This window comes from Corvus kubaryi, unplaced genomic scaffold (assembly GCF_017639235.1).
Source record: "Corvus kubaryi isolate FWS band 111438036 unplaced genomic scaffold, C.kubaryi_AGA036_p1.0 77, whole genome shotgun sequence".
NCBI lineage: Eukaryota > Metazoa > Chordata > Aves > Passeriformes > Corvidae > Corvus > Corvus kubaryi.
This window is the reverse complement of record NW_024582064.1, coordinates 1,541,567-1,567,500: the sequence shown is the minus strand read 5'-3', so window position 1 is coordinate 1,567,500 and position 25,934 is coordinate 1,541,567. Positions and strand designations below refer to the sequence as shown.

Below are 25,934 nucleotides of genomic sequence, written 5' to 3'. Positions count from 1 at the left end.
GCACCTTACCTCTCACCAGTGTTGATGACCTTGGTGAGTTAACAGATTTTTAAGGCAATGCCACACTTTCCTACTTCTTGAGAAATACATCAATCCCTTCGAATTCAAGTGTCCTGCCCTGCCAGGGATAACTTGCTTATTGACTATAAATGGCAGCAGCAGCGCAGTCAGGCTGGAGCACAGCGCTCCCCAGAGCTTTGCCAGCAAGGTCATGGGAGGTGATCCTGCCCTTCTGATTAGTCCTGGTGAGCCACGTCTGGAGTGCTGTGTCCAGTTCTGGGCTCCTCAGGATAACAGAGACATGGAGGTCTTGGAGGAGGTCCAGCAGAGGACTATGAAGTTATTAAAGGACTGGAGCACCTCTCTTAAAGGAAAGGCTGAGGGAGGTGGGACTGTACAGCACTGAGACAACTGAGGGGAGCCTGGGCTGCGGCATCACACCACACACTGCAGGCTGAGTCACATCATTATCACAGAAAACCTTCCCCACAATTACAAACAAGCCCTCATGCTCTTGGTCTTCCCCTTCTGACTCCAGGTCTCTTGTCTTTGGGTATTTGCCATCAATGCAAACATCTCACAAATGCAACTCCTGGTGGATGCTCCCCATGTGGTCTGCAAAAACTGGATTTGTCACCTCGTGTGCAACAAGCCAATAATTACTCAAGAGAGACATTATCTATTTCAGATTGCACAAACCTGGTGCTCCATGGCATTCCACAGATCAAGCATCCCAACTCTCAGAGCATTTTCCTATTTATACATTTTAGCAAATAAAGGGATTAGTGTTTATTAGTTACAAGTCATATAATTCTCTTTCAGTATTCTATCTTCTGCTGGTGAATGATTCTCTCACTTCCCATCGTAACTAACCCCATGCTCAGTCTCTCTCTCCTTTTGGGCCGGTGTCCTTTTTTGGGTCCTTGCTCCGTGAGCTGGTCGGGATCTGCCCCTGCCGGAATTACCTGTTACCCAGTTGGAGCCGATTTCAGCACAATTACTGAGTTGTCTTCATTTGTTTCTTCCTTATCTGGAGAGTTCTGCCAGATGTCCTTGTGGCCCCTGCATTTTTGGTGGGCACTATGGGACATCCACTGTGTCCACAGGTACATCCCTCTTCCCAAGCTTTGTTAACCTCCCCCTGGGTCTGAGAATATTGAAGCCTGTCTAGCCCCAAACCGTAACAGCATTTCTACCAACAAATAATTTGTTTTTGGAACACCTGGCCATCACTTACGACTTGTTGGCGGCTCTCTGTTTCATGGATTGTCTCCCTTCTCCTTGATGAGGCTGGAAAGTGGACAAAGACCAAACATCACAGAACTACCTTTTTTAAGAAAATCTTGCATATTCCACATTTCGCAGCATTCAGGCCGCCCCGAGAGGTGCGGGCTCTCCCCGCACGCCGCAGCCCCGGATATTCCCGGCTGTTTCCCGTTCTCGGAGATTCCCGGCGGGTCCCGTTCCCGCCCCTTCAGTGCGCGGGGCCGCGCGCGCAGCGCCCCCTGGCGCCGGCGGCGGCCACGCAAGCACTGGCCCCGGCGCGCGCAGGCCCCGCCCGCGGGGCTTGGCCGCCGCACTCTCGCGAGACCGGCCCGCGGCGGGCCGTGACGCGTCGCGCGCTGTGGGTGGCCGGCAGGTTCTCTCTGGGTCCCGTAGCGGCTCTCCCGGGGCCGCGATGGCGGCGGGAGATGTCGAGTCCTCGCTGGAGTTGAGCCTGACGGGCTCCGGGGCGCTCCCCGGTGCGCTGCCCCCTGCCCGCTCGCGTATCTTCAAGATCATCGTCATCGGGGACTCCAACGTGGGCAAGACATGCCTCACCTACCGCTTCTGCGCCGGCCGCTTTCCGCAGCGCACCGAGGCCACCATCGGCGTGGATTTTCGCGAGCGGGCCGTCACCATCGACGGCGAGCGCATCAAGGTACCTCGGGGCCCGGCCCGGGACAGCGCCGGGAGCGGCCCGGGCTGAGGGGGCGGCGGGCGGAGGGGCAACGCCGGGCCCGGCCCGGCCCGGCCCGGCCCGCGCCTGGCACAGTGCTCCAGCGGCCGGGAGAAGGGAGAGCGGGATGTTCCGGGCCGCACCTCTCGCAGCGGTCTCCAGGCCTTCTGTCACCGTCGTACCCCCGAAGTTCAGTTCGGCGGGGTCGCGTCACCAGCAGCCGCCGTTGTGTCTGCCCTGAAACTGTTCTACTGCTTGGTCTTGCTCCTGTTGGAAAGGTAGTCACGATGTAGGTTTCTGTGATGATGAGCCAATTCCTACCGTAGGCCAGACCCTCGTGCATTTTTTGTCAAGTGTTAATCAGTAATTTATCTTTACAATGGATTTATATATAGATCTCTTAGCAGTATTTTCGTCTTATTTGTGCCTGGTATCAGCAGCGTGTTGCCTCTGAGAAATTCTGCTTCTTTGTTCATCAGACATCATAGTTGCTTTAACCTTCAACACCACAAAGCTGTGTAGGTGCCACTGTTATGATAATTTTGCTTTAAAAATATTAGGCAATCGAATATTGTTCAGGATTGAGCAATGTGTTTCGGCTTCTAATTTTTACGATTCTGTTAAGTTTGCTGTATGTTGATCCTAACAGGCATTTGCAGAATACTCTGTAACAGCTTACAAATGCAGTTTATTTACCAACATGGTTTTAAACAGAATCCTAGTCTGCTTCTGTGTTACAGTTTGTTTTTATGAGAAAAGTTCATTTGTGCAGAAAAAGGAAGTTAACAGCAGTCTTGAGCTTGTACTTGGACATTTGTTATCATCAGACGTTATAATTACAGCTTACCATTATGTAGCTGAAAGCTGTAGTTTTTCCTTGCTTATTTACTGATTAAAGAAATTATGGAGGATATAGAAGAATAGGAGAGCCAATTTGCTTTCCTGCTTTTGTGGGATTTTTATCTCATATCCTTTTTCAACTAAAAATGAAAGGTGAATAGGAATCTTTGGGGTTTTTTTGGTTTTCTTTTGTAAAACCACTGACTAGAACTTGTCTGACAGCTGAAATTCTGTACTCCTTTGTCCGTTGCTGTTCATGACAGAGGAGAGAACTCCTGAGGGATATTGTTTTGTCAGCACCATCTTATTGACTGGCATTTTCATCACCTCTGAATGATGCCTGGCCTTCATTGGAGAGAAGTGAAGAAGAACATAGAGTAATCCACAGCTCTAAGATGCTTCACATAGGTTATTGTGCCATTCTGTTATATATGTTTTTGTAGATCGTTTTGCTGCATTCTTGAGAATATTACCTGTAAAATAAACCAGTTCTGGTTGAGGAAGGTGGAGAAGTGAAGGAGGCTGTTCTGAGGCACATTGTTTTGTGCAAGTTCTGTTTCAGCATTAAAGGAATGAATTTTGTCATTATGGCCAGGACTCTAGTTTTTAGTGGGAGTGTTGTCAAGTTTGAACCAATTTTGGGCGGTTTTGGCAACTTCTCTCACTCCTCTTCACCTTCCTGATGTGTAGCAATCAGCTCCAGCAATGCTAGTTGAACGAAGAGAGAGAAGCTCTGATGAACTGAATTATTGTAGTCCTTGCTGTGCCCTGAAGGGAATTTTTCCTCTTGCATCGAAGGAGGAGGTTATAAAGTAGTGTCTTCCCTCTTGTCCCTTCCCCCAGCCAGCTGGATGGTTCTTTCTTGTGCTGCTACAGCAGTAAGTGTTTCCCTGACAGCTGGAAAAGTGCTGTGTCATTGGCAGGAACACAAGCACAGTTCTCGCTGAGGATCTCCCACACAGTAATTGTGTAGAATTCCAAGACATACGAACAAGTATATTCCTTGTACAGTAGGCTGAACAGCTTCATATCAAACACTGATGCCTAAATGTGATGAGTAAATTAAAACTTTCAACAAATGGATTTTCTGCCTTCTAAATTTTACTCTTCCTCAGTTAATCTAAGCATTGAAAATTGAAGAAAACAATGATGTTAGTCTTCACTGACCTACATTAAAAGAGCAAAATGCAAATGAAATCCAAAGAAGAAAGTCCGAACATCATGTTCTGTACCTTTGAGCTATTCCAATTTTTGTCTTGTTAAAGGAGACAGCATTGAGGCCAGTTATGTTTTTACCAGTGTGTTATAAAACACACATACTAAGTGAGTCCTTGTTTGGAAAAAAGCCTTTCTGGATACATAGAACGGAATCAGAAGGTGCGATGTGATAGCTGAGTCAGTGTATTTAATATTTTTTATGCCATTTGTTTTTCTTAGGGAATATGACCAAGGGATTCTGTACAGTTTTATTAGCCGAATTATGCTGTTAAACCAATCAATCAAACTATATACTTTAAAGGGCTGTTATAAAAACTGTGGTCCCCTGAAGATGGGTGTTACTGGACCAACAATGAAATAGTAATCTTAATGTTACTTCATCAGTGCACACCCATTAACGTGAACATTTTCGGTATTTTTTTCCAGTAGAGAAAATATTTGGGAGAAGAGGTAGAAATGGAACAGTTTCCTCAAGTTCACCTCTAAAGAGGAAAAAAGAAACTTCTAAAGTGTACAGTTTTCAACATTGGGAAAGGATTTAGTGCAAATGACTCAGTGCCAAGAATATTAACATCTTCAATTTGAGATAATGCTGTTCAAGCTTGAGTGCTGCATGTAAATGAAATTTAGGAAGAACTGTAGTTTAAGCTTCACTTGCAAGTTATGTAAACCTTTAATTTAATTTCCCCATCTTTACCCAAGGCTGGCAATACACTTAAAGATCTCTGCTTGACTGAAGCATGACCAATTTCTACTCTGTGAATAAGCTGGGGAGAGAATTGTTAGCCCACAGCTGCCTGTGAAAATTAACTCTCTCTTTAAATTTATTTGATACAGCATTTTCCAAGATTTATCTATAGTGATTCCTTAACATAATGTTGTGTATACATGGGATTGCTTCAGTCTGTGCTTTTTTTTTCTCTAATTTGTCAAATTCATGAGCATTTTCTATGAGTCTTCTGACTTTATAATGTTTTATAAGTGCACAGAACTGGAAGTATGTCTCATCTGGGTGTGTGACTGAATCTTACCCAAACTTAGGTGCCTGTGTTCAGTCCAATTGTGTAGACTCATGGAGATGCTGTCAGTTGTGTGTAGAGTGTAATACCATTGGCAAAACCTGAGATTTCATTCTAAAATGAGATCGATTGCAACTGACTACCATTCTGGGATCAGAGCCCGGGCAACTTGCCTTGCTTTTCCTAACATTCTTAATGACCCTTTTAGAAGCTGCACATGGGTCTTTCTAAGTCTCTCGATCAAAAGCTGCAGAGAACTGGACTGGGCTACAAAAGCCAAGCTGCTCTGATGTTCTCATTCAAATTCTCAGTTCCCCTGATGCAACCAGTAGCTGCCATTCCCACCTGCTCTAGTCTGAGTTTTTTGGGGATGGATAACCAGGGTTGAATAGAATATTGCAGAAAAACTTCTGAAACATCTCTTACTCTTTGTTCTTCAGTCTGTCACACGACTGATTCATAACATACTGTGATTGACTTGTGGATCTGGATTGTCATCCATTTTAATAATTTCCAATCTGATGAACCCTGTGCTTAAAGAAAAAGTCCTTATTGTCACTCACTGTTACCAAGACTTTGCATCTGCTTCTATTCAGTTTTACCCTATTTCCACTGTTGTAGCTTTCAAAACAGTTTTAGGTGATACTGTAATCCTCTCTATCAGTGATGCATCTTCTTGCTCTCAGCAGATTTCCCTTGCAGATGGGCTTCCTTTTTTCTAATATAAAAAGTCACTGGTTAAAGTGGTAAACAACACAACTTTCAAGATATTTACAATTTCTAAAGAAGTTTTACTGAAACTTTTGGATCAAAGGAATGCAGAGCTATGGTAATGGGAGAACAATTTCAACAATTACATAGTGGCTGCGACTTTCATGAGAACAGATTAAATTTCAAATTTATCTTCATTGTCTACAGAACATTTAGTATTCCTTGAGTTCTGAGTCTTAAGGAAGACTCCTTTCATTCCCAGGGAGGAAAAATTTTCTGCTCAAAAGCCAGAGTACTAATCAAACTGCCTCGGCTGGGATCAGCTGTATAAGATAGGAAGCTAGGACTCAGCTTTTTCCCAAGAAATCAAATGTCTTTCAGATGTTTCACTATCACTAAGGTGTGCATGATAGAGCCACACAGCCATTTATTTCTGACAGTGTACAGGTGTTGCAGGTGAAGGGGCTCTGACTGCTGGGCATTGCAGTTCCTTGTCTCCTGGAGTGCAAGTCTGTGTAAACATCACTGTGCACAATTCTGTAGCATTCTCTACACATCTGAGGACTCCAGGCTGCCATTACACAGGATGATCAATGTATTTAAAATTTCTGTTAGTTGTTGCTTATGTCTGCTGGTGCTTCAAAGCTTGTTTTGTTTTGTTTTGTTTCAATCTGGACCCCAGAAATTTGAAAGCATTTCAGTTCTTCTGAATGTCTTTCTGTTCTGACTAAGCTTCTGGCACATACATTCAGTCTGGTTTGGACAGAATGGTGTGTACCTGGAAATGATCGTCACATGTTACACCAACAGGAGGTTTATGCTTTTTTTTATTTTTTTCCTTTTATGCATGCCTTGATACTACAAACCATAGTACGGTCCCAGTTTAAGCATTAAATAAGCTTAAGTTAGATGTTCATCACAGGAGGGTTTGATTCCAATGCACTGCAGAGAAAGATTTATTTGTCCTGTTTTTGTTGATGTTGAAATCAACCATGGTTTGATTTCTTCCTACTTCTATATGGCAGTTAATGTCATGCTAACAACAGAATTTTGGGGAAGATGATATTATTTTTGGCAATAACAAAAGTCATGTCAGCTGAGAGTTGTACTGGAAGTAACATATATTTCATTTTCAAACAAAAGTGCTATTGCTAAGACTTCAGGATTTGTTTTTATAAAAATCTTTAAAAATACAGGCTCCGATAAACTTTCAGAAATTTGTATTTTCTCTCAAGTTGTGTCATCATTCCTCCTGGCCTTGCTTGTGAGCAGCTTTGAAATCCAAAGTTTCTAAAATTGTGTGAATGCAACCATTTTCTTCAGCACAAACTTGTCAATATGATTAATTCAGAAGAGTAGATTTCTGTGATCATGTAACTCCCCTCGCTACAGATAATTTGTGTTATTTTCCAAGATGAGTAGTAAAACATTTTTTCCTCTCCTTATCTTTCCATTTTCAGATACAGCTATGGGATACTGCAGGCCAGGAGCGCTTCAGGAAGAGCATGGTGCAGCACTACTACAGGAATGTACATGCTGTGGTGTTTGTGTATGATATGACAAACATTGCCAGTTTCCACAGCCTGCCATCCTGGATAGAGGAATGCAAACAGCACCTTCTTGCCAATGACACCCCACGGATTCTGGTTGGAAATAAATGTGACCTGAGAAGTGCTATTCAGGTGCCCACGGACCTGGCCCAGAAGTTTGCTGACACTCACAGCATGCCATTGTTTGAAACCTCTGCCAAGAACCCCAATGACAATGACCATGTGGAGGCCATATTCATGACGCTGGCTCACAAGCTTAAAAGTCACAAGCCTTTAATGCTTAGTCAACCCCCAGATCATGATGAAATACGTATAAAGCCTGAACCAAAACCTACCACATCCTGCTGGTGTTAGGTCATACTGTCACTGGCTATCACCTTGTCTTGTTTGCAAGTGCTTCAAAATTATGATCTTGGCAAAGTTCCAGGTTTTGGTAGCAAGTATAGCAAATCTCTTTGGCACTTTAATGTGTTTTTTATTTTACCTGTTGTAGGTGTGCCCATCTCATGCTCTTGCACTTTGTAATTGTACTTTCTGAATTACTAAGTTTCACTATAAATATATGGGAACATACTTTGTCAAGTTTGACAAAGTGGTTCTACTTGAGCTCTTGCTGCCTGAGGTTATTCTCATCACTTGTGGTAAGATTATAAACAGTAGGCTGGTTTACTAATACTTTTGGTTGCTACTTGGCATTGGAATAATGTAGAAGAGCCTTTTGTGACAACCAGGGAACTTGGGTTTTGGGTCAGCAAGTGGGGAGATTTTTGGCATATGAAGGAATATTAGGTGACTGCTAGGAAATTAGTAAGCAGGTACCTTTTTATTATAAAAACAAAAAAACCAGGTCTGTCAAAGTTCGGGCTGTCAGTGTCAGTGCAACCTGCTAGATTTTGGCTGTTGTTACACTATGAACTTGGTCTGTTTCTTCATGGCAGTGGTAACGGAATTGACAAACTTCTCCCTATTATTTGATACTTAAAACTTCATTAATTTTTCATAATGGGCATGTCATACAAAACTGTTATGTTAAACCATGTTATGGAAAGTACTGTAGCACAGGATTTGGGGCAAAAATTGGGACTCCATCTGTCCATAAATTCTCTGATCTTACTAAAATTTAAATGATATATTTCTAAAGGTGCTGTATTTGAGTTGAGTGTCTCAGAGGTAAGTAAAAACAGTTGAGTAAGTAAAAGATTGGGTGAATTTGGCAAAAGCATACTGGTTTTCAAAGATTGGGGTTTGCGGGGCTTTAGAGATCATGAGTGCTTTTTAAATATCTTGAAAAGCCAACTTGTTAACATATTTCAGGAATGGGAATGTTTAGGAATATGGTACATTCTTAAAATATTTCCAAACACAAATGAAATTTGGTCTTGAAATATGGAGTAAATCTACCAAGTATATAATCTGTTAGAGATTTTTGAGCTAAAACCTGCTTGTATAATGTATGTAGGGCACCCTTGGCATTACTAATGTGAGCTAGTAGGGGTCAGATGAGGGAAATTCCTCCTCTTAAACCACCTTTTTCTGTGTTCTCATAGTTACAACTGCTTTTTCCAGTTCTATTTGAAGATTAAGTTTCATAATAAAAATGGTGCTAAGTTTCACATAGTTGCATAAAGTGAAATGTAAGCCATAGAACGCAATCTATGACTTCATTCATGTGCCATGTCAAACAGTGTTTCGTGACTTAGTTTTCGAAGTATAAATGAAGGTTTTTTTATTGGCCATTTGTAGCATGTGTTGCTTACTGGAAACTAAATTGAAGGGCTAGTTCAAAAGCTGCCACCGTAATGATCACATTAGAAACAAATTACTGAAACAAGATAACTATTATTATGTAAACTATTACAATTCTTGAGATGTACTTTCATTGCAACTTATATTGAAGAAAATGCATTGATTTTGTTCTAGATTTAGAAAGAGTATTTAATTTGGTCTAATATGATTAAGATGTTTAAAAAGAATCTAAACAAAAGGTACTACTTTTTCCTGTATAAAGCTGCTTCAATTGTGACTATTTTTGCTTAGGAAAAGTTTGTAAAAGGGAACTTTTGTATTCACTCTGAACCTTACATGACTAGAATTTACAGTTGTTTCAGAAACAAATCACCTGTTTAACACTAGTGTCCTTAATGATTTCTTTAAGAAAAGGATTGATCTTAAATTTATGTTTATACTATTGTAAATAAATACGGTTTACAGTCCTGTTGGACAGATTGTTTTTCACTCATATCCTTAATCCTTTTTCTGAGAAGGTTCCTTCTTAATTATTTGTATACTAAGTATGTCAGAAAGTTTTGGTGGTTTTTTGTTTGTTTTTGGGTTTTGGTTTTTTTTAATAAATATCCCAGAATTAAGAATTTTAAAGTCAGTCAGTCAGGTTGGGGGTTGAGGTAAGCAAATAATGTAGCTGCAGTGTTACTGTTAAATTTGATCTGAAACACCTGCACATCTGTTAAGTTTTAATTTGAGTCATCACAACTTGTAAATAAGGGCCCTCATGTCATGAAAACTGTGTGGAAATGGTGTTCAAGTGTGTAATTCCATGTTCAGTACAAAGCATGTTTTAATGGTTCTGCCATCAAGGCAGTATGGTCAGTAATGCAGGATTCAGTGTTGCTTGCTGGCTTTCAGTGGTGATCTGCCCACAGAATGGATGTCAGAGTACTGAATACTTTGTATGTGTATTTTCGCTTTACCAGATTGTAAAGTTGGGTTCTTTACTATGTGTTGGGGGCAGGCAAGGCACAATCCCAGAAACCTAATAAACTGGCTTTGCTACAAACTGTTATCACTTGTTTTCAATAATTATAATAGGAATGATAATATAATTCCATATAGTTAACAAAAGGCTGTGAGGGAGTTAAAGGAGTTTCTAGTTTCTGTCTGTGTGGGTGACAATTTTGTAAGACTCGCAATACTTGGACTACTGTTAGTGCTTTCTTGCAATGACTGGGTGGTTTTGAGGCATCTGAAGCACTCACCTGATGATTTAGAGGCATGTTCAGGATTTATTTCAGATTCCAGAAGAATGGGAAGTGATAGAACAGTTACAAAAACAGCAATTACTAACCCTTGGATGTATGTCAAGACCCTAAGGAGTCTTCTCCATCACTCTTCTTCTAGTCTCATCTTGTTCAGAAATAAAATCTCTTTAACTTTTATAAATTCGTTGGAAGTCATATCCCTTGTCCTCTCTGTAGGTATTGTCGCTTCCACCAGAGTGTATAATTCTAATACTCGTTTTTTTCCAGAGTCCTACTTTCAAGGTCATTGACTGATGTTGCTTAACATTGCAATTCCCAGATAAATGTAGAGCCATGTTATTTAAAGGTAATAGTAATGTTACTTTCAAATGGCAGTCTGGTTTTCTCTGCAAATCAACACCAACATGTAATCTTAAATCTAAAATCATAAATAACATTAGAAGTTGTCATTATTGTAGGACTCACAAAAAAAATCCCACTGTTCTGAGAATCTCTCTGAGGATGAGGGATTTTTTTTTCTTTCCTCTGTTGATGCTGAGTGCCCAAAGGAGGCCTCATTTATCCAGCTGAAAGGTGTCATCAGTGATGGCTGTGAAGGGGCATTGAGAGAGGAAGAAGGGCTGCTGGTTTCCAGGGATGTTCTGGGATTCACTGGGCTCTGCACAGCCTCCCACCTGCCAATTTGAAGCACGTGCTGAAGGCAGCTCCTCGTAGTTCTGGAAGCTATTTCCAGAGCCCAAAGGAAGGCAAGTAAGAGCTACTGGTCATCCAGCGGCACTCCCTGAGGTGCACAATCCCTGGGGGGATGTTACTGACATGTATTTTTTTTTCTGCCTTGCTGAATCACCACTGCTTAATGTGAACCACAAATGATTGAATCCTTAGCTAATAATTTGAAATTAATAGCAATACCAGTGATCATTTTAAGAAGCCCCCCAAAAAGCATAATCCTCTCCCTAGCCTGCATTTAACAAATCTGCTGCTCTTACTAGGAAGTTCTTCTCTCTTAAGGGTGGTGAGACACTGGCACAGATTGCCCAGAGCAGCTGTTGCCCAGAGCCCCGTCCCTGGAAGTGTTCAAGGCCAGGCTGGATGGAGCTCTGAGCATATGAAAACTTAAGAGTCATAAGACCCTGATCTTAGCTCAGTACTTCCTTTTCTATTATTATTTTTACTGTTTGGACTACCCCTTTGGAAAGGTCACAGGCAGGAAAAAGACCGGTGTGAGGCAATATGCCAAACTCCCTCTTTCTGAAAATCAAACTTAGTGATTTACTGCTAAAAACATCATGTTGGGCCTCTAAATCAGGAGTCATAAAGCAGAAGTTGCATTTGCAAACCATTTATCCTCTCCAAAGCTTGGTCATCCCCACACCCTTCACACCCACTCCTGTACAGGAAAACACTTGAAATGCTCAGGGGGGTTGAGATGCTCCTTGTCCTTCCTACTCATCTGTCCCTCTGTCCTTTCTTCAGTTAAGGAAGGGCAAATGAAGAGGAAAAGACTAAACTGACCCTAAAATACATGAAACAGCTTTTCTATTTACTTCAAGGTATTTTTAACACACTCATAAATTAGAGACAGTGAAGGGCTTCTGGCTTCAGCAACCAAAGATTCAGCTGTAGATTTAAAAAAGCATGTGCTCGTCAGAGAGGGTTTTCAAGTTCCTGTGCATCCTTGTGACTATCTTTGAGTACTAACTTCAATTCTGAGCTAATATCTGAGTCACTATGATGCTGCTGTTAAAAAGCACAAATGCTGGCAGCCCTGACCTTTGGCTTCCAAGGCTCAGAGTGCTTTTGTCAAATTGTGTCTGACCTGAAAGAATTGATTTCAATACTTTCATCTGTCATTAAATAGGTATATTTCATTTATATGCATGATGATAGTAGATGGTAAATAAAGATATTTAAGATTTTCTTTATATATACTGTGTTGGTTTAACACAGCCTAGTTTTTGGATGGGGGGGGGGGTAGGAGGAAGCCACAGAAGTGGCTTCTGTGAGAAGCTGCTAGAAGCTTCCACCATGTCTGACAGAGCCAATCTCTGATGGCTCTGAAGATGGACATGCTGCTTGCCCAATTAGAGAGGCTGGTAATGCCTCTGTGATGACATATTTAAGAAGAAAATCAAAACCACGCAGGTGCAGCTTTTTCCCAGAGGTGGCAAGGCACCACCCTTGGACTATCCTGGCACCGCTGCGCAGCCATGGGGCTGCCGCAGCTGTGCGGCCGCTGCCATCTTGGCATGGCCGGCAGCAAGCTTTGCCTGCCTGGCTGCCTTTAGTCAGCCCTGCTGTGGGCGGAAGGGCAGGGTTGGCGACAGCGGCTTCTCCTTCCTGGCACCCCGCATGAAGAGAGGCATTGAATGGCACCAGTGCTGCAGTGGCGGTGACTGCCCTGCCATATGGCTGGCAGCAGAAATATGGCGAGCGATTCCCCAACGTGGAACCTAGATGAGATCAACCTCTCAGTGCTGCGAGATCCTGCAGAAATCTTTGAATCAGTGGAATTTGTTAGCAATGGTACTTATGAGCAACAAGTTTTTTATTCCCTCTGGTCAGAGAAGAGGAGCAAGTGAGAACGTGGAGAAAACCAACCTGGCGGCACCAAGGGCAGTGGAAGGAAAGAGGGGGAGGAGGTGCTCCAAATATCAGAGCTGAGATTCTTCTGCAAGCCATGGTGAGGACTATAATAAAACAAACTCTCTCCCTGTAATCCATGACGTCCATGGGGGGTTGCAGAAATCTGCTTGCAGCCTGTGGGAAAGGTGCCCACACTGGAGCAAGTGGAGGCCAGAAAAGATGCAATCCAGTGGGGGACCTGAATAGAGAGAGAGGGCCCTGGCTTCCAGAGATAGAGAGAGAAAGCCCTTGCTTCCAAACTAGAGCAGCCTATCCTTAAAAGACTGCACCTCGTGGACCAGTGACCCATGTCGCAGCAGTTCTGGGAAAACTGTTTTGCCCGTGGGGGGGACTCATGTTACAGCAGGTTGGGCAGGACTGCTGCTCGTGAAATTAGAGCCATGCTGGAGAAGTTCATGGAGAACTATCACCTGTGGGAAGGACCCCACAGCATAGCAGAAGAGAAACTCCTCGAGTGATGAACTGACCAAAAACCCCCACACCCTGTCTCCCTGCGCTATCGGTGGGAAGGATGGAGGGTTTGGGGGGGGGGGGGGGGGGGGGGAAGGTGTTTTAAAGGCTTATTTTACTTCTCATTATCCTTCTCTGACTCGGTTAATAATAAATTTACTTTATACCTTTAAATTTGAGCCTGTTTTGGCCTTAAAAGTGCTTTCTCCCAGTCCTTATCTCAATGCATAAGCCCTTTGTTACGGTTTTCGTGGGTACCTGGTGTTTAAACCAGTGTCAAACCACGATATATTTAAAATGATGGCCAGAAAACATGTATATTCACATATATGTATTTTTGATCACCATGCATATATTGGCATCATAACGCAACACGTGGGGGTGCGCTGTGTGGAATTCCAACTCTTTTTGATGTGTGGTACATGACACTGGTAGTTTTCCAGCTCTAGCATCTGCTTTAAAGCTCCAGCTCTCAGGTTCTATGGGTGAAGAACTGTTGGATGAAGCAAAAACTTAAGTCATTTGGGGTTGAGATCCTGCCTGCATCAGACAAAACAAGAAACACAGAAGGAACTGTTATAAGATACACTTAGAGCAAAGAATTTGGAAACTGAAAACACCATCTGTCATCCTGAATCAGTCTTACGGTTATTGAGTGGGAGGCAAGGGCCTAGCAATATTTGCAGGTACTTTTCCACCATAAACATAACATATACAGCAACTAATATTGACTAAAAAGAAAGTGATGAGTGTACTTAAAATCATGTAGTGGACAGAAGCCAGAGGATGAAACATGAACTATGAAACAAAGTAATTTTAAATTAAGATGACATAAATAACAAGTCAATGAAAGAGAATGCACATTTCTGTAACTGAAGCTGAAACTGCCAAAAAAAAAAAAAAAAAAAAAAAAGAAAGGAAGAAAAGGAGAAGAGAAGAGGAGAGGAGAGGAGAGAGAAGAGAAGAGAAGAGAAGAGAAGAGAAGAGAAGAGAAGAGAAGAGAAGAGAAGAGAAGAGAAGAGAAGAGACATTACAGCAGCTCAGAAAGTGCAAGTGAAACTGTGCAGTTTGATAATGTGCTAGGGTTAGACTGACCTGAAGAGGTGCAGGACAAAGCAGTTCCTGTTTTTATGGAGAGGCTGCTAGGGAAGGCTGGGAAATGCTGTTTGCTTTGATGAGCTTTCCCTCCTCAAGTTAGTGGTAAGTCCAAGTATTTTTCCCTGTACTTACACACTGTCAGTGCTGGAGAACCATGGAATCATATCTCAGTTTGGAGGGGACCTATAAGGAGCAATGGTTGGACTCCATGATCTTAAATGTCCTTTCCAACCTAAAGAAGTCTGTGGTTATGATCCTAAGAAACAAGAAATCACACAGTCTGACTCCAAAAAATGCATGTTGTGCTTCTTATATTAGGTGGGGTTTCTACTGACTATAAGAAAAAAACCCCAGAAACCAAAAAAGAGAATGTTCCTCCTCTCATCTGCAGGCAAATACCACTTCCTATTTTCAGAACGTATCTGTATTTTGATTCATTAGTACTACTCCTGTCCTTTCCCAGCTCTTTTAAGGCTTTCTTCTGTAGCCTGCCTTTTCCTAGTAGTCAGCACCATGTTTAAAGATCAAGACCTATGTACTCCCAACTCAAAATATTTTAGGCCAGTTCATCTACCTACAGTGAAGCTTTACTTCAATTTCCAACTACTTCTTGCTGGAACAGGGTGGGCTATGGAGATGCAGAACTGTGACTTTGTATCCCCTGGTTTTTCACTGCCTTTTGCCAGCAAAGGGGAAAGGACATTTATGCCCAGGAAAGACTGCCCTGACCCTGAACACCAGCAACCCAGCAGCACAGGGGAGGAACTGCACCAAACATATATCTGTGAAAAATAAAAATTCAGATATAAATTAATAAATACAAATATTAAAAAATAGATATATATTAAAAAATCTCAAAACAGGCTTGTTGTCAAAGAAGTGCTTGAAAGGGTTCCGTGATCCTCACCATGACGAAGATCCCTCCTCTTTCTCTCCTCTCCCTCACCTCCTGCCCCTTCTGTTGAGGAAATGACTTCAAAAAATTCTTTGCCCTTAGTTGAAGATTAACCTCCAGAATCTACTTCCCTGATTAACCTTCTGATTACGCCAGGTGATTAACTCTGACCACTGCTAATGGAGAGGCTGGCAGGCTTTGCTTTTATCCATCCGGGGATTTTGTATGCCTTGTTCTGTGCATCAGGGAATAGGGTAATGTTTGTCTCAGCCTACTTGAGGTAAAGAAGGTTTTTTTATGTAAACGCCTTGTCTTTGACTTAATACAAGCAATGCTGACACAAGGTGAGCACAAAATGCTCGGGGGTCCATAACTCCACCTGACTTCACCAGTAAAAGCTGGATGTGACACAAGCCATGGAATATCCCTGGAGATGCAGGCAGGCTCTGGGAAGGTATCGTACTTTGCAAGTGGAACAGGCTGCTAAATAGCACTGGAAACTGCAGTCAGGAATGTATTTTCTGCAATGCTAACCAAAGAGGAGTGACATTAAACTAGTAGTCAGTTTCCACCAATTTCCTTCTGCAGCTGTCATTTTTCTAGAAATCCCCACTTTTGTAGAAAGAACCGTTGAAATCATGTGTCTCTGAGTGATCTGCAATAGTTGCACCACTAGAAGGACTGTGTTAGAAATAAGCCAGTTTATAGCTGCTGATGAATCAATTGCATACATTTTTATTTAGAAGTAGCATAGAGCATACTTCTCTTTTATGCCCTAATACTTCAATATCTGCTGCTAAGGCTGTTTCACAGCCAAAAGAGTACCTGCCACACCTGTCACTAAATGCCACTGATCAAAAGCTTTCAAAGCCAGGCTGGGTACTTGGCTTGTGCCCCAGAGGTGTCCCCAAAGGACCTGACCTGCAGCAGCTGTGGTGGCACTGTGTTGGGGTTTTGGGAGTTCCTTTTCTGTTTTTTTCCCTCTTGAGGAATTTTCCCCATATATGTTGCCGGGGGACAAATTGCTGGATACTTGGGGACGACAAAGGGCCTAGCCACTAAGGGTGTGGTCCAAGAGGCTACTCTCTTTCACCTGAGTGTGTGGGCAGTGGGTGCTCAGCCTCATCAGCACTGCAGGCTTTCTGCTCTAGGCTGCCTTCTTTCTACCAGGGAAACCCCAGGATTCCCAAGCCCGCCTTCCCTGCCCCACTGGGAGCTGGGCTGCGGCCGCCCTGCCCCGCTGTTGCTTCAAGCCTTCGCTACTTTGTGGCCCCACACATCCTGCCTGCTGAGACCTCCAGGGGTTACCACTGCAGCTCTGGAGTTTGATACATCTCGTCTGCCACCCGGGATTTGTGCTCGTCCCTGTTGTTCCATCCTGCTGTTCCTGAGGGTCCAGCCGGACACTGGGATCGGCTGCCCAGGGGTTTGTGAAGCCTTTGTTCCATCTCTTCCCAGGATCCCAGGCCACCAGTGCCACGTGCTCCCTGAGCTCGCTCCGGAGCGCCCCCTGCAGCCGCGGGGGAACCATCGCACCTGCCCTGCTCACCGGGAGCCGCCAGCGCCCCTGCCGGCTGTGAGCGGAACTGCACCCGAGGGGAAAGGGCCTGACAGCCGAGAAGGCTGGGACTGGGTTTGTGATTGTTTGCTGTTACTGCCATAGTTATTGTTGTTTGTTTGACTTGTTTTGTATACATATATATATATAATAGTAAAGAACTGTTATTCCTGTTCCTCATATCTTTGCCTGAAAGCCCCTTAATTTCGAAATTATAATAATTCGGAGGGAAGGGGGTTGCATTTTCTTTTTCATTTCAAGGGAGACTCCTGCCTTCCTTGGCAGACACCTGTCTTTCAAACCAAGACACACTGCCACCCTCATCCCAGGAATTATCAGCCTGAGCCAATGGAAACAGCACAGCACTTGAACAAGGACTAGTGATGTGTTGCTCTGCACACTCACATTAAAAGCAAACTGCCTGTTCAACCAGCAGTCAAACACTGTTGAATTATGCTCAGTATGTCACACTGCAATGACTGGTTATGGAACAGCACTTCTGGATGGGACCGTAATTCTCACCCAGAAATGATGCAGAAGCTGAGCAGTTTTAGACTAACCAAAGCCATGCTGTTTTCAGCTATCAGTGAGCCCAATACCCTCTCAGGGAGTCTTACTTTCTTTTGATGTACAAGAACAACAGTTTGTGTTAATCAAGAAGAAACTTCCCAGCATTTCATTGCAGATGGTGTGGAGTTGTGCCAGAAGTATCTGAGGACAGGGAGAGCAGTCACGCTCGGTGCTTTGATGCCTGCTGACAGGCACTATTTCCGAGGAAAAAGCACAGCGTCCCTTTTTGAATCACAACGTTTGAATTACTATATTAAAGCAATTCAAACATTGACACCTTCAAATGAACAAGACACCAGCTGTGTTTTGGTTGGCATAGGAGGGGGTTGGATTAGTTGATCCCCAGAGGCCCCTTCCAACCTCAACCATCCTGTGGCTCTGCAGGCAAACACATGAAGATATTTAGAGCCAAAGTCAGGAGGAATCTGGCTACTGTGGCACATAGTTAAGCCTCCAGTTGCCAGAGTAGGACCTGCAGGCCCAAGTTAAGGTGCTGGCCCAAGCATCCAAAGATGGAGACAGCTTCCCTGGCTGAAGCTGGGCAGTGGAGGAAGCAGTATGTGACCTGAGAAGGGTTGTGGAGGGAGCCTGGTGGTTAGGGCTGCTGTCTTGATCTGAGATATTCCTAGACATCAGTAATTCTAATGGTTGAAGTCAGTAATAGAGGCACTTGGCAAGCACCTTACGCACAAAGGGGTGCCAGAGTTCACTGGGACTTCCTCAATACGTGGCTCAGACTCTTTCTCTGTTCAAGATTACAACAAAAGCTGTATAACATCTTCATAGAATCATCACAGAATCATAACATGGTTTGGAAGTGACCTTAAAGATCACCTCATTCTGACTCCCCTGCCACAGGCAGGGACACCTTTCCATAGACCATGTTGCTCAGAACCCCATCCAACCTGGCCTTGAACTTTCAGGGATGGGGCATCCAAAGCTTCTCTGGGCAACCTGTGCCAGAGCATCACTATCCTCACAGGGAAGAATTTCTTCCCAGTATCTAATCCAAACCCACCCCCTTTAGTTTAAAACCATTTAGGTATTGGAGTCCCTTTACCAGCATTATGAAAAGGACTTCAGTCTTTAGAGAAAAAAATAACTCAAGAACAACTCTTGTCTTGGGACCATGAAAAGTACCTTACTTGCTGCAATTAGAGAAGTTTTATATGAGATCATTCCTGGAGTTACATAGCTCATGGTGGGCATGACTTACCCTACTACCCACTTTCTCAAGATGGGAGCTTATTTTCCAGGCCCTGTTCAAATGCTCTGTTAATCTATATCATGGGATAAGGCATCTACCACTTCCTGCTCAAGGCCTGAAGGCAAGATAAACACTTGACATTCACCTAAAACAGAAACATAAAGTACATATGTGAATTCTGTGTACTTCAGGAGATGACAGAACCTGACTGGAAACTGTAATTCCTTGGTCTAGAGGACCAAGAGGCCCCCTAGAGAGAATACAACAAAAGACCTTGGTCTAAATCTGTACTAAATTTTAGCAGAATGGGCCCAAAAATAAGGATTTCTTTTAAACTTTCAATCTACAAAGTAGAAATAGGAAAACTTGAGCTGAATTCATTATATTTAAGTTACTTCATAGGAGGAGCTACTGCAGCTGCAGTTCCTGCTCCACTCTAGTTACACTTCAGCACTAAAACTAATTGTACTGACACATGTACATCCCACAGAAGCCACATTTTGACAGCGGTACCTGAATGGTGTTATCAAGGTTTGATATTAAAAACCTCCATTCCTACCAAGAAGAAAACACTCTGAAGCTCAAGGATGAAGTGGGTCCTTCATTATCATCCAAATAATTAATGCAGTAAGAAGGAGTAATTGAGATAACAGTTGAAGAAAAAGGAATTGTATTTAATATTTAAATGCCTAAGGCTAGAACTGCTACACAAATTGCATGATGAATTCTAGTGAAATAAGACGTGATCTGAGTACAAAAGCTGGAGGAAAAAATGCTCTCACTTTCCAGAGGCAATAAGGTAGTTTCACTATACAAAGTCTGAAAGTACAAAATCACCTGCATATCTTTCCCTCTGCACTGTGATCTCTGCTCAGTGTTGGGCATTCAGTAGTTCTCTCTTTCTGTGTGTGTTTTTCAAAAGGCCAAGGAAAAGTGCATAACCATCTTTAAGAACTTATTGCATCTCTCTTGCCACATTTGGCTACTTTTTCAAGTCATTCTGATATATGGTGGAGGTTTGGATGTGTCTTCTTCTGCATCTACATCCTGGGCCAGAAACCGATCTCTGAAGTTAAAAATTCTCCCCCCAGGGCCTGTGTGAGAAAAGAAAGAGAAAACCATTAAACCTGGTATAGATGTTTGCACAAAATCCTGAGGATCCTGTTAATCCCTTTGGTTAACAGGATTTTGGACTGGGATGTAAATCTTATTCAGAATGTTCCTTCCTCATCCCTGGTGAACATCCAGATACATGGAGGCAAAAGAGTTACTCACTTTGTACAGCACAAACCATTTCCACAGTCTGATTTTGGTCCTCACTAGGTTGCAACCATTCCTATGAAAAAAACAGCACCATCAAATACCTCACCTGGAAATTTGTTCAAGAAGATACACCTGAACTCATTTTAAAAGTCTGTGCAGTTCACTCCTCCTAACAAGTTTTAGTTTGAAAATTTAAAGCAGGCTCACGTTACCCACTCAGTGTCTTTATTCAGGAACAGCTGCCTTGTGGCCTGCACCCATTAACTCCTTACCAAACCAAATGGTCTGATGTACATGTTTAATGACACAGCATCAGAATTGCTCTAGTAGAGAAGTAATTGGTATTTATTACTGAGCTCACTTAGCAGAGACACTGTGTGCACCACCACTTGAGGCAGAGTCCTTATGAACGAGAAGTAAATGATATATGTCAGCACCCCTACACTTCACACACAGTACAGGAGATACTTTTATTACTGAAGTTCCAGTGTTTAAGTACCAGTGAGTATTCGTAATGCTGCACCAGAAGCAACTGTTGGCTTAAAGATGAGAGAAGCAGTTTTTGAGGACAGCAGGATTTATGGGAAATGGGACCACAGTAGCTTCACCACAAATGGTTTGGAAAATAGAGATAACCTATATTAGATCTTACGTGAGACTGTAAATAAGAGGAAGATAGTAAAAGGAGAAAATATAAGAAATATAAAACCCTTCTAACATCCCACTTGATTTCTTAGAATTACCCTGCATGACTGACGTAGGAGCTGAGACTAGATTTATAGGAGAAAAACAGACTTTCTCCCCAGTTTCTTCCCCTCTCACCTGCACTCAGTATAAATAAACTTGTGCCCTGGGCTCCTCACTCACCATCCCAGTTACACTGTCATAGCAGGAGCAGCGTGGAAGACTCAGGCATCCCAAGTAAGCCATGGCCAGCACAAAAAATGCACTGCAGATGGATACAGCCAGCATGGCTATGTTAGCACCCTTGACAACTTTATTGAGTACAAACCTCTGCAAACAGAAAAGGAGACAGTAAAGCCATATTCAAAAAGTGACACTCCCCACCAAAAAATAATCTAATGACTGCAAGAATGCTTTGATTGCCTGATAGGAGATTGATTCGTAGTCAGTGTTATTTAACATTTTTCTGTGTTCTGAAAAACAAACCAAGTGTGAACCTCAAACAGAGCAAGCAGTGAAGTAAGGCTGATGATTAAATGTAAGATGCTGTGCAATGGCATGGGGTTTGGAAATAGCTTTAACAATGAGTAAAAACCCAAGGAACGGCTGCTCTTCTTCATACTGAATATGAGAAACATCATCTTGCTGCACTGCACCTTATAGATTTGTCCTGCAATAAACTAATGATCAGCTTCATCTATCTGGAATGCCTTCACCCCCACAGCAAGCCATTGCTTGTAGGTTGGAGATACAAAAGGGCTTCATTACTTCTCTTCAGCTGTACTGTGGAGGATACACTTGAAATAACACCAGGTTTAACCAGCTGACCTGTAACTGCTGTTAACTTTATCACCTGAGGTGCCTGCTGGAAAGATTCGAGCCTTGAAATCACTGTCTCAAACCAGGGCAGGGATACTCTCAGCACATTTCCCTGAGCAGCACCAGTATTTTTTCATGGCTCAACCCACACCACCCCTTTGCACTCAGAAGCAAAAGCAGCCAACCTGACCTAGTGTCACCCCTCCTAGAAATCTGGTTCTGTTTGTAAGCCACATCTGGTACTGTTTGCAGATTAAGGGCATCATGTTCCCAGTAATAATCATTATATCAATACTTACAGTATGGATAACATGGACTGGGGCAGAACTCAGCTCCTCCTCTTCACCATACTTCAGTGTGAAGGAGCTGTAAACTATTACAATGAGGATGGCAACACAAGAGACTATGGAGGCAACTATCAGTACATTCACCTAGATAGATAGAGAATTTTAGTGAGAAAAAGAAGGGGAGCAGGAATTAAAGTTGTCGTTTGGCAAATACAAGCATTAGATGTAGTCTTTGACCTACCATAACAATACAATGTCCCCAGTAGCAACAGTCACTTAGAAGCCAAACACAGAGAAGTAGAGGTTTTCATAATACTGAGTTTCTGAGCTACAGCCGAGTCCTGAATATTAATCAGAGGTGCTTCCCAAAGACTTTGTCTTAGAGCTCTCTTACTTATATACAATATCCCCTGTTGGAGTTTACACGGCTGGAGAAACCTGACTAGGAAATGCAAGCCTCTTAACTCATTTCATATTTTAGTGTACACAGTGCTTAACAACATGGAGGACCACCAAAAGAAAAGCATTGAAACCAAGTGTTTTTACAGATTTTTGCTTTTTGTTAGGCCCAGTGTCTGTCTGCTACAGCAGAAAGCAAGGCAACACTGCATCCTCCTCTCGCTTATGAACACAGCAGCTTTTGTGAAGATAACTCAAAGAAATAAGCTCTTAATCCTGCAGGAGGACCAGTCAGATCATTCCCTCCTCATATTGCTTTTGATTGCCCCAACATATTGCCCCTGCCCCATACATACAAACACCCATCTGCCCCTCTAGCTTACAAGAAATGGATTCTTCCTCTGTGAGGAGAACAAAGCCAGGATGCCTGGGACTCCCATCACCTGTAGAGCACAAAAGGAGTTGGCAACTGGGAGACTAGTATCAGATTTGGAAGATAAACTGCTACAGAGTAATGAAAAGCCCTTGTTTTCAAGGCTTGGATCAGAGTAATGGCTGCATCAGACATGGGAAGAGAATTGCTCATATTCTCTTTTCCTCTGTAGCATCTCCTGGGGGGCAGGACACGGGTGAGATGCATCTTGCTACGTGCACAGCCTTGCTACTGCTAATTAGAGCTTTATGGGTAGGGCAAAGCAATGAAACTGATTGAATAAGTCTGATTTAAGGTGGTCCATATGCACCTTGTAGAGGAAAGAAATATACTAATGAAAGGAGATAGGTAGCCTCTGCACTAGAGAGAGCTCTTCAGTGCAATTTCCTTGCAGCATGGCTCAGGAGGGTAAATCAGGGTGCTGAATGCCAGGGAGCAGGGATACCTCCTGCCCACTCCTCACTGCAGTACCAAAATTAGGGGCACTGTGCTGTGGGACAGAGATCATCACCCAGATGCTCATCTACCCGACCAGAGAATGAAGTGTTTCCCTCCTAATCTTTGGTGGCTTCTCTGTGGTCACTAGTTCTGCAAAAAAAACCCCCTGTCAATTGTCACTATGCCCCATTTTCTACATTATCCAGCAGAAATGTATTTAATTTAGTTCCTTCAGAGGGAAGTCTGCTTGCACTCCTCTGCCTATATCATGATAAGGAAATTTTTATTAACTGAGTTCAAAGGATAAAACAAGGGAAGAGCTGGCAAGAAATCCTGGCTTCCCTCCCCACTACCAGTATGAGTACTAGGAGGTAGCAGTGGGGAGAAAAAGCACTGCAGAACAAAGCATAGCAAACATAGCATAGTTTACCATGCCAGCCCAAATTGGAGCTCTGGATTTGCCCAGCTGAGACTCTGTTCTGAAAATGCCATCTATGAACCCACTGGTGACACAGACAGTGCTGAAGGCTATCTGGAACATCCCCAGCACGACCATGTTCTTCTGGTTAAAGATGAAGTATCGATACCGATCCATTCTGCTCTGATTGCCACATAAACCCCCGAACACAGAGACTGGCGAGCTGTGCCAAGGCCTTCCAGGGTCGGGAGAATGGCTCTTCCTAGGCAGGAGAGAGAGAAGGGACAGGAGCATCAGCACCCCGTGGGCACCGGCTGGTGCGCAGGACCGGTACCACGAGTAGAGGGCTCACTCCTCAGTGACCGAAGGCAAGCGGCCTTTTGGGAAGTCCCTAGGGCTACTGCCTGGCAGGTGACTGGCACACCATTCCCGATGTTTCTGGAGCGGAATGTGGGATCGTCACCTCAAACCCCACCGCTGACCTTCTCCCTTCGGGGTTTCTGCAGCCCACAGAGGCGCAGGGGCCCGGGTTCTGTCCCATTTGGAAGTTAAGCTCTGCACCTCTCCAGGAAGGTGCTGCTGCTCCCTTCGGGCAGCCAGCGCAGAGCCCCGACCCTCCCCGTGGGTGCTGCCGGTCACCGCACGCCCTCTCCGGGGGCGGCTCCAGCCCCGTCTCCCGTGTCCCCTTGTTCCGTCCCGATCCCGCTGGCAGAGCCCTCACCTGCAGCGGCACCGGCCCGGCCGGCATTCCCCGGGCAGCGTCGGGAGAGCTCCTACTCCACGCCCGGGGAAAGGAGTTCCGAGCCTATGCCAAAAGAAGCCGGCGAGATCGGGAAATCCTGCCGACCCACACAGGGACGCGGCTACTCCGTCCGCCCCCTCCCGCCTCGCCTGCAGCCGGGAGCAGCCGCCCCGCCCCGGGGCACGCCCGGGCTGCCGGGACCTGGCACTCCACCCAGCCCTTCTCCACAGCAATTGCGCCTTTTTCTTTTTTTCCCCTGCAGCTGTAAGTGCTGTTTCACACGACACACGTGCGCAATACTGTGAGTTGGGGAAAGTGGCACAGGTTGCTCAGAGGTCTTGTTGGATGCCACATCCCTGGAAGTGTTCAAGGCCAGGCTGGATGGGGTTTTGAGTAACCTGTTCTAGTGGAAGGTGTCCCTGCCCGTGGTGGGGGAGCGGAACTAGATGATCTCTAAGATCTCTTCCAATCTAAACCATGTTGTGATTGTAAGATTCCATGAAACTCTACACATACAGTTAATGACTTGTGTGATCAGTTTGTTTAGATTGACAGGCAAAGGTTCCCCTGGCACATCGGTGCCCACTCTGTTGGAAAGAGCATAAGAACCCGTGCTGTTCGACAGAAAAGAGCTTGGGGGTGCCAGTTGATACAGCATGAGCCAGCGTGTGCCCAGGTAGCTAAGAAGGCCAAGGGCATCCTGGCCTGTATCTGGAATAGAGTAGACAGCAGGACTAGAGAAGTGATCATCCCCCTTACTTGGCACTGGTGATGCCACACCTCAAGTGCTGTATTTAGCTGTGGGCCACCCAGTTTAAAAAGGATTTTGAGGCGCTGGATCATGTCCAGAGAAGGGCAGCAAGGCTCATGAAATGTGTAGAAAACATGTCTTACAAAGAATCGCTGAAGAAACTGAGGTTGTTTAGTCTCAAGAGAAGGCTCAGAGGGAACCTCATCACTCTCTACAACTCCCTCAGAGGAGGCTGCAGTGAGATCAGTCTCTCCTGCCATGTCTGCAGTGAGAGGGCCAGAGAAAATGGCCTTAGACTGAGACAGGGGAGATTCAGATTAGGTATTAGAAAAAATATTTCACTGTTAGGGCAGTCAGGTGTTAGAATAGGTTTTTCCAGGGAGGCAGTGGAGTCACAAATGCCTGGAGGTATTCAAGAGGCATCTGGATGATGTGGTTTAGGGGTTACAGTGGTAGTGGCAGGCAGATGGTTGGACTGGATGACCTTGAATGTCTCTTCCAGCCTTTATGATTCAATGGTTCTATGATTCTAACACCCCCCCCAAGCACTTCCAGCCAAATCCTAACAAGCACACCACTAAAACCTGCCTACCCCTGAAACATTTTTAAGAAATCAGCTCACAGGTCAGGTATAATTTCTTTAAATAAACCCACTGCACCTCCACAGGGTACTGGCTTATTACACCAGGGCAGGACTGGAACACAGCCAGGCTGGGTGAAGCCAGCACATGGCAGCATCCACAATCCCAGTGTCATCTTCCACACAGCTTGCAAATACATACCAAGCACCCATTCTTCCAGCCCTTTACAACTGTGAAGGTTCAAGGGGCAATGTCATTTCTGCATCCTTGCAGAGAAGGGAGGACACAGTCTTTGTACACCTTACACCCAGCACAGGCAGGAGAGGCTCAGTTACCTCAGCAATTGTGACCACAAAGGAGCAGAAGGCAGGGCAGGCACTGAAAGCGCTGCCCCCTTCCTCACCACTCACCCAGCAGGGTGT

The 25,934-nt window shown here is 44.1% G+C and overlaps 2 protein-coding genes across 6 annotated transcripts; one reads left to right on the top strand and one right to left on the bottom strand.

Moving 5' to 3' along the window:
* The first annotated feature begins 1,586 nt into the window (after window positions 1–1,586).
* Window positions 1,587–10,071, top strand: RAB33B (RAB33B, member RAS oncogene family). Its single transcript, XM_042051938.1, has 2 exons — window positions 1,587–1,921; window positions 7,188–10,071. Exons 1-2 carry the CDS (start codon window positions 1,679–1,681, stop codon window positions 7,629–7,631), a joined length of 687 nt encoding a protein of 228 aa, XP_041907872.1. The 5' UTR covers window positions 1,587–1,678; the 3' UTR covers window positions 7,632–10,071.
* A 9,279-nt stretch (window positions 10,072–19,350) lies between these two features.
* Window positions 19,351–24,359, bottom strand: LOC121676032. Of its 5 annotated transcripts, XM_042051943.1 has the most exons (7): window positions 24,160–24,359; window positions 23,608–23,700; window positions 22,533–22,592; window positions 21,763–21,894; window positions 20,828–20,974; window positions 19,973–20,033; window positions 19,351–19,791 (listed from the first exon to the last, which is right to left on the bottom strand). In XM_042051943.1, the coding sequence occupies exons 1-7, from the start codon at window positions 24,184–24,186 to the stop codon at window positions 19,688–19,690; spliced, it is 624 nt and encodes a 207-aa protein (XP_041907877.1). In that variant the 5' UTR covers window positions 24,187–24,359; the 3' UTR covers window positions 19,351–19,687. The 5 variants fall into 5 exon arrangements, with proteins under 5 accessions (XP_041907877.1, XP_041907879.1, XP_041907876.1 ...); XM_042051945.1 differs by lacking the exon at window positions 22,533–22,592 and having other exon boundaries at window positions 24,160–24,357; XM_042051942.1 differs by lacking the exon at window positions 24,160–24,359 and having other exon boundaries at window positions 23,451–23,696.
* Window positions 24,360–25,934: the final 1,575 nt, after the last annotated feature.

Bases quoted from the DNA above. Each gene is read 5' to 3' on its own strand.
- RAB33B (XM_042051938.1), top strand. From the start codon at position 1,679: ATGGCGGCGGGAGATGTCGAGTCCTCGCTGGAGTTGAGCCTGACGGGC. The intron at 1,922-7,187 runs GTACCTCGGGGC...TTCCATTTTCAG, and splicing joins TCGACGGCGAGCGCATCAAG to ATACAGCTATGGGATACTGC.
- LOC121676032 (XM_042051942.1), bottom strand. From the start codon at position 23,615: ATGGATCGGTATCGATACTTCATCTTTAACCAGAAGAACATGGTCGTG. The intron at 22,593-23,450 runs GTAAACTATGCT...TGTGCTCTACAG, and splicing joins CTCCAATTTGGGCTGGCATG to GTGATGGGAGTCCCAGGCAT. The intron at 20,975-21,762 runs GTAAGTATTGAT...TTCTGTTTGCAG, and splicing joins CAGTCCATGTTATCCATACT to AGGTTTGTACTCAATAAAGT.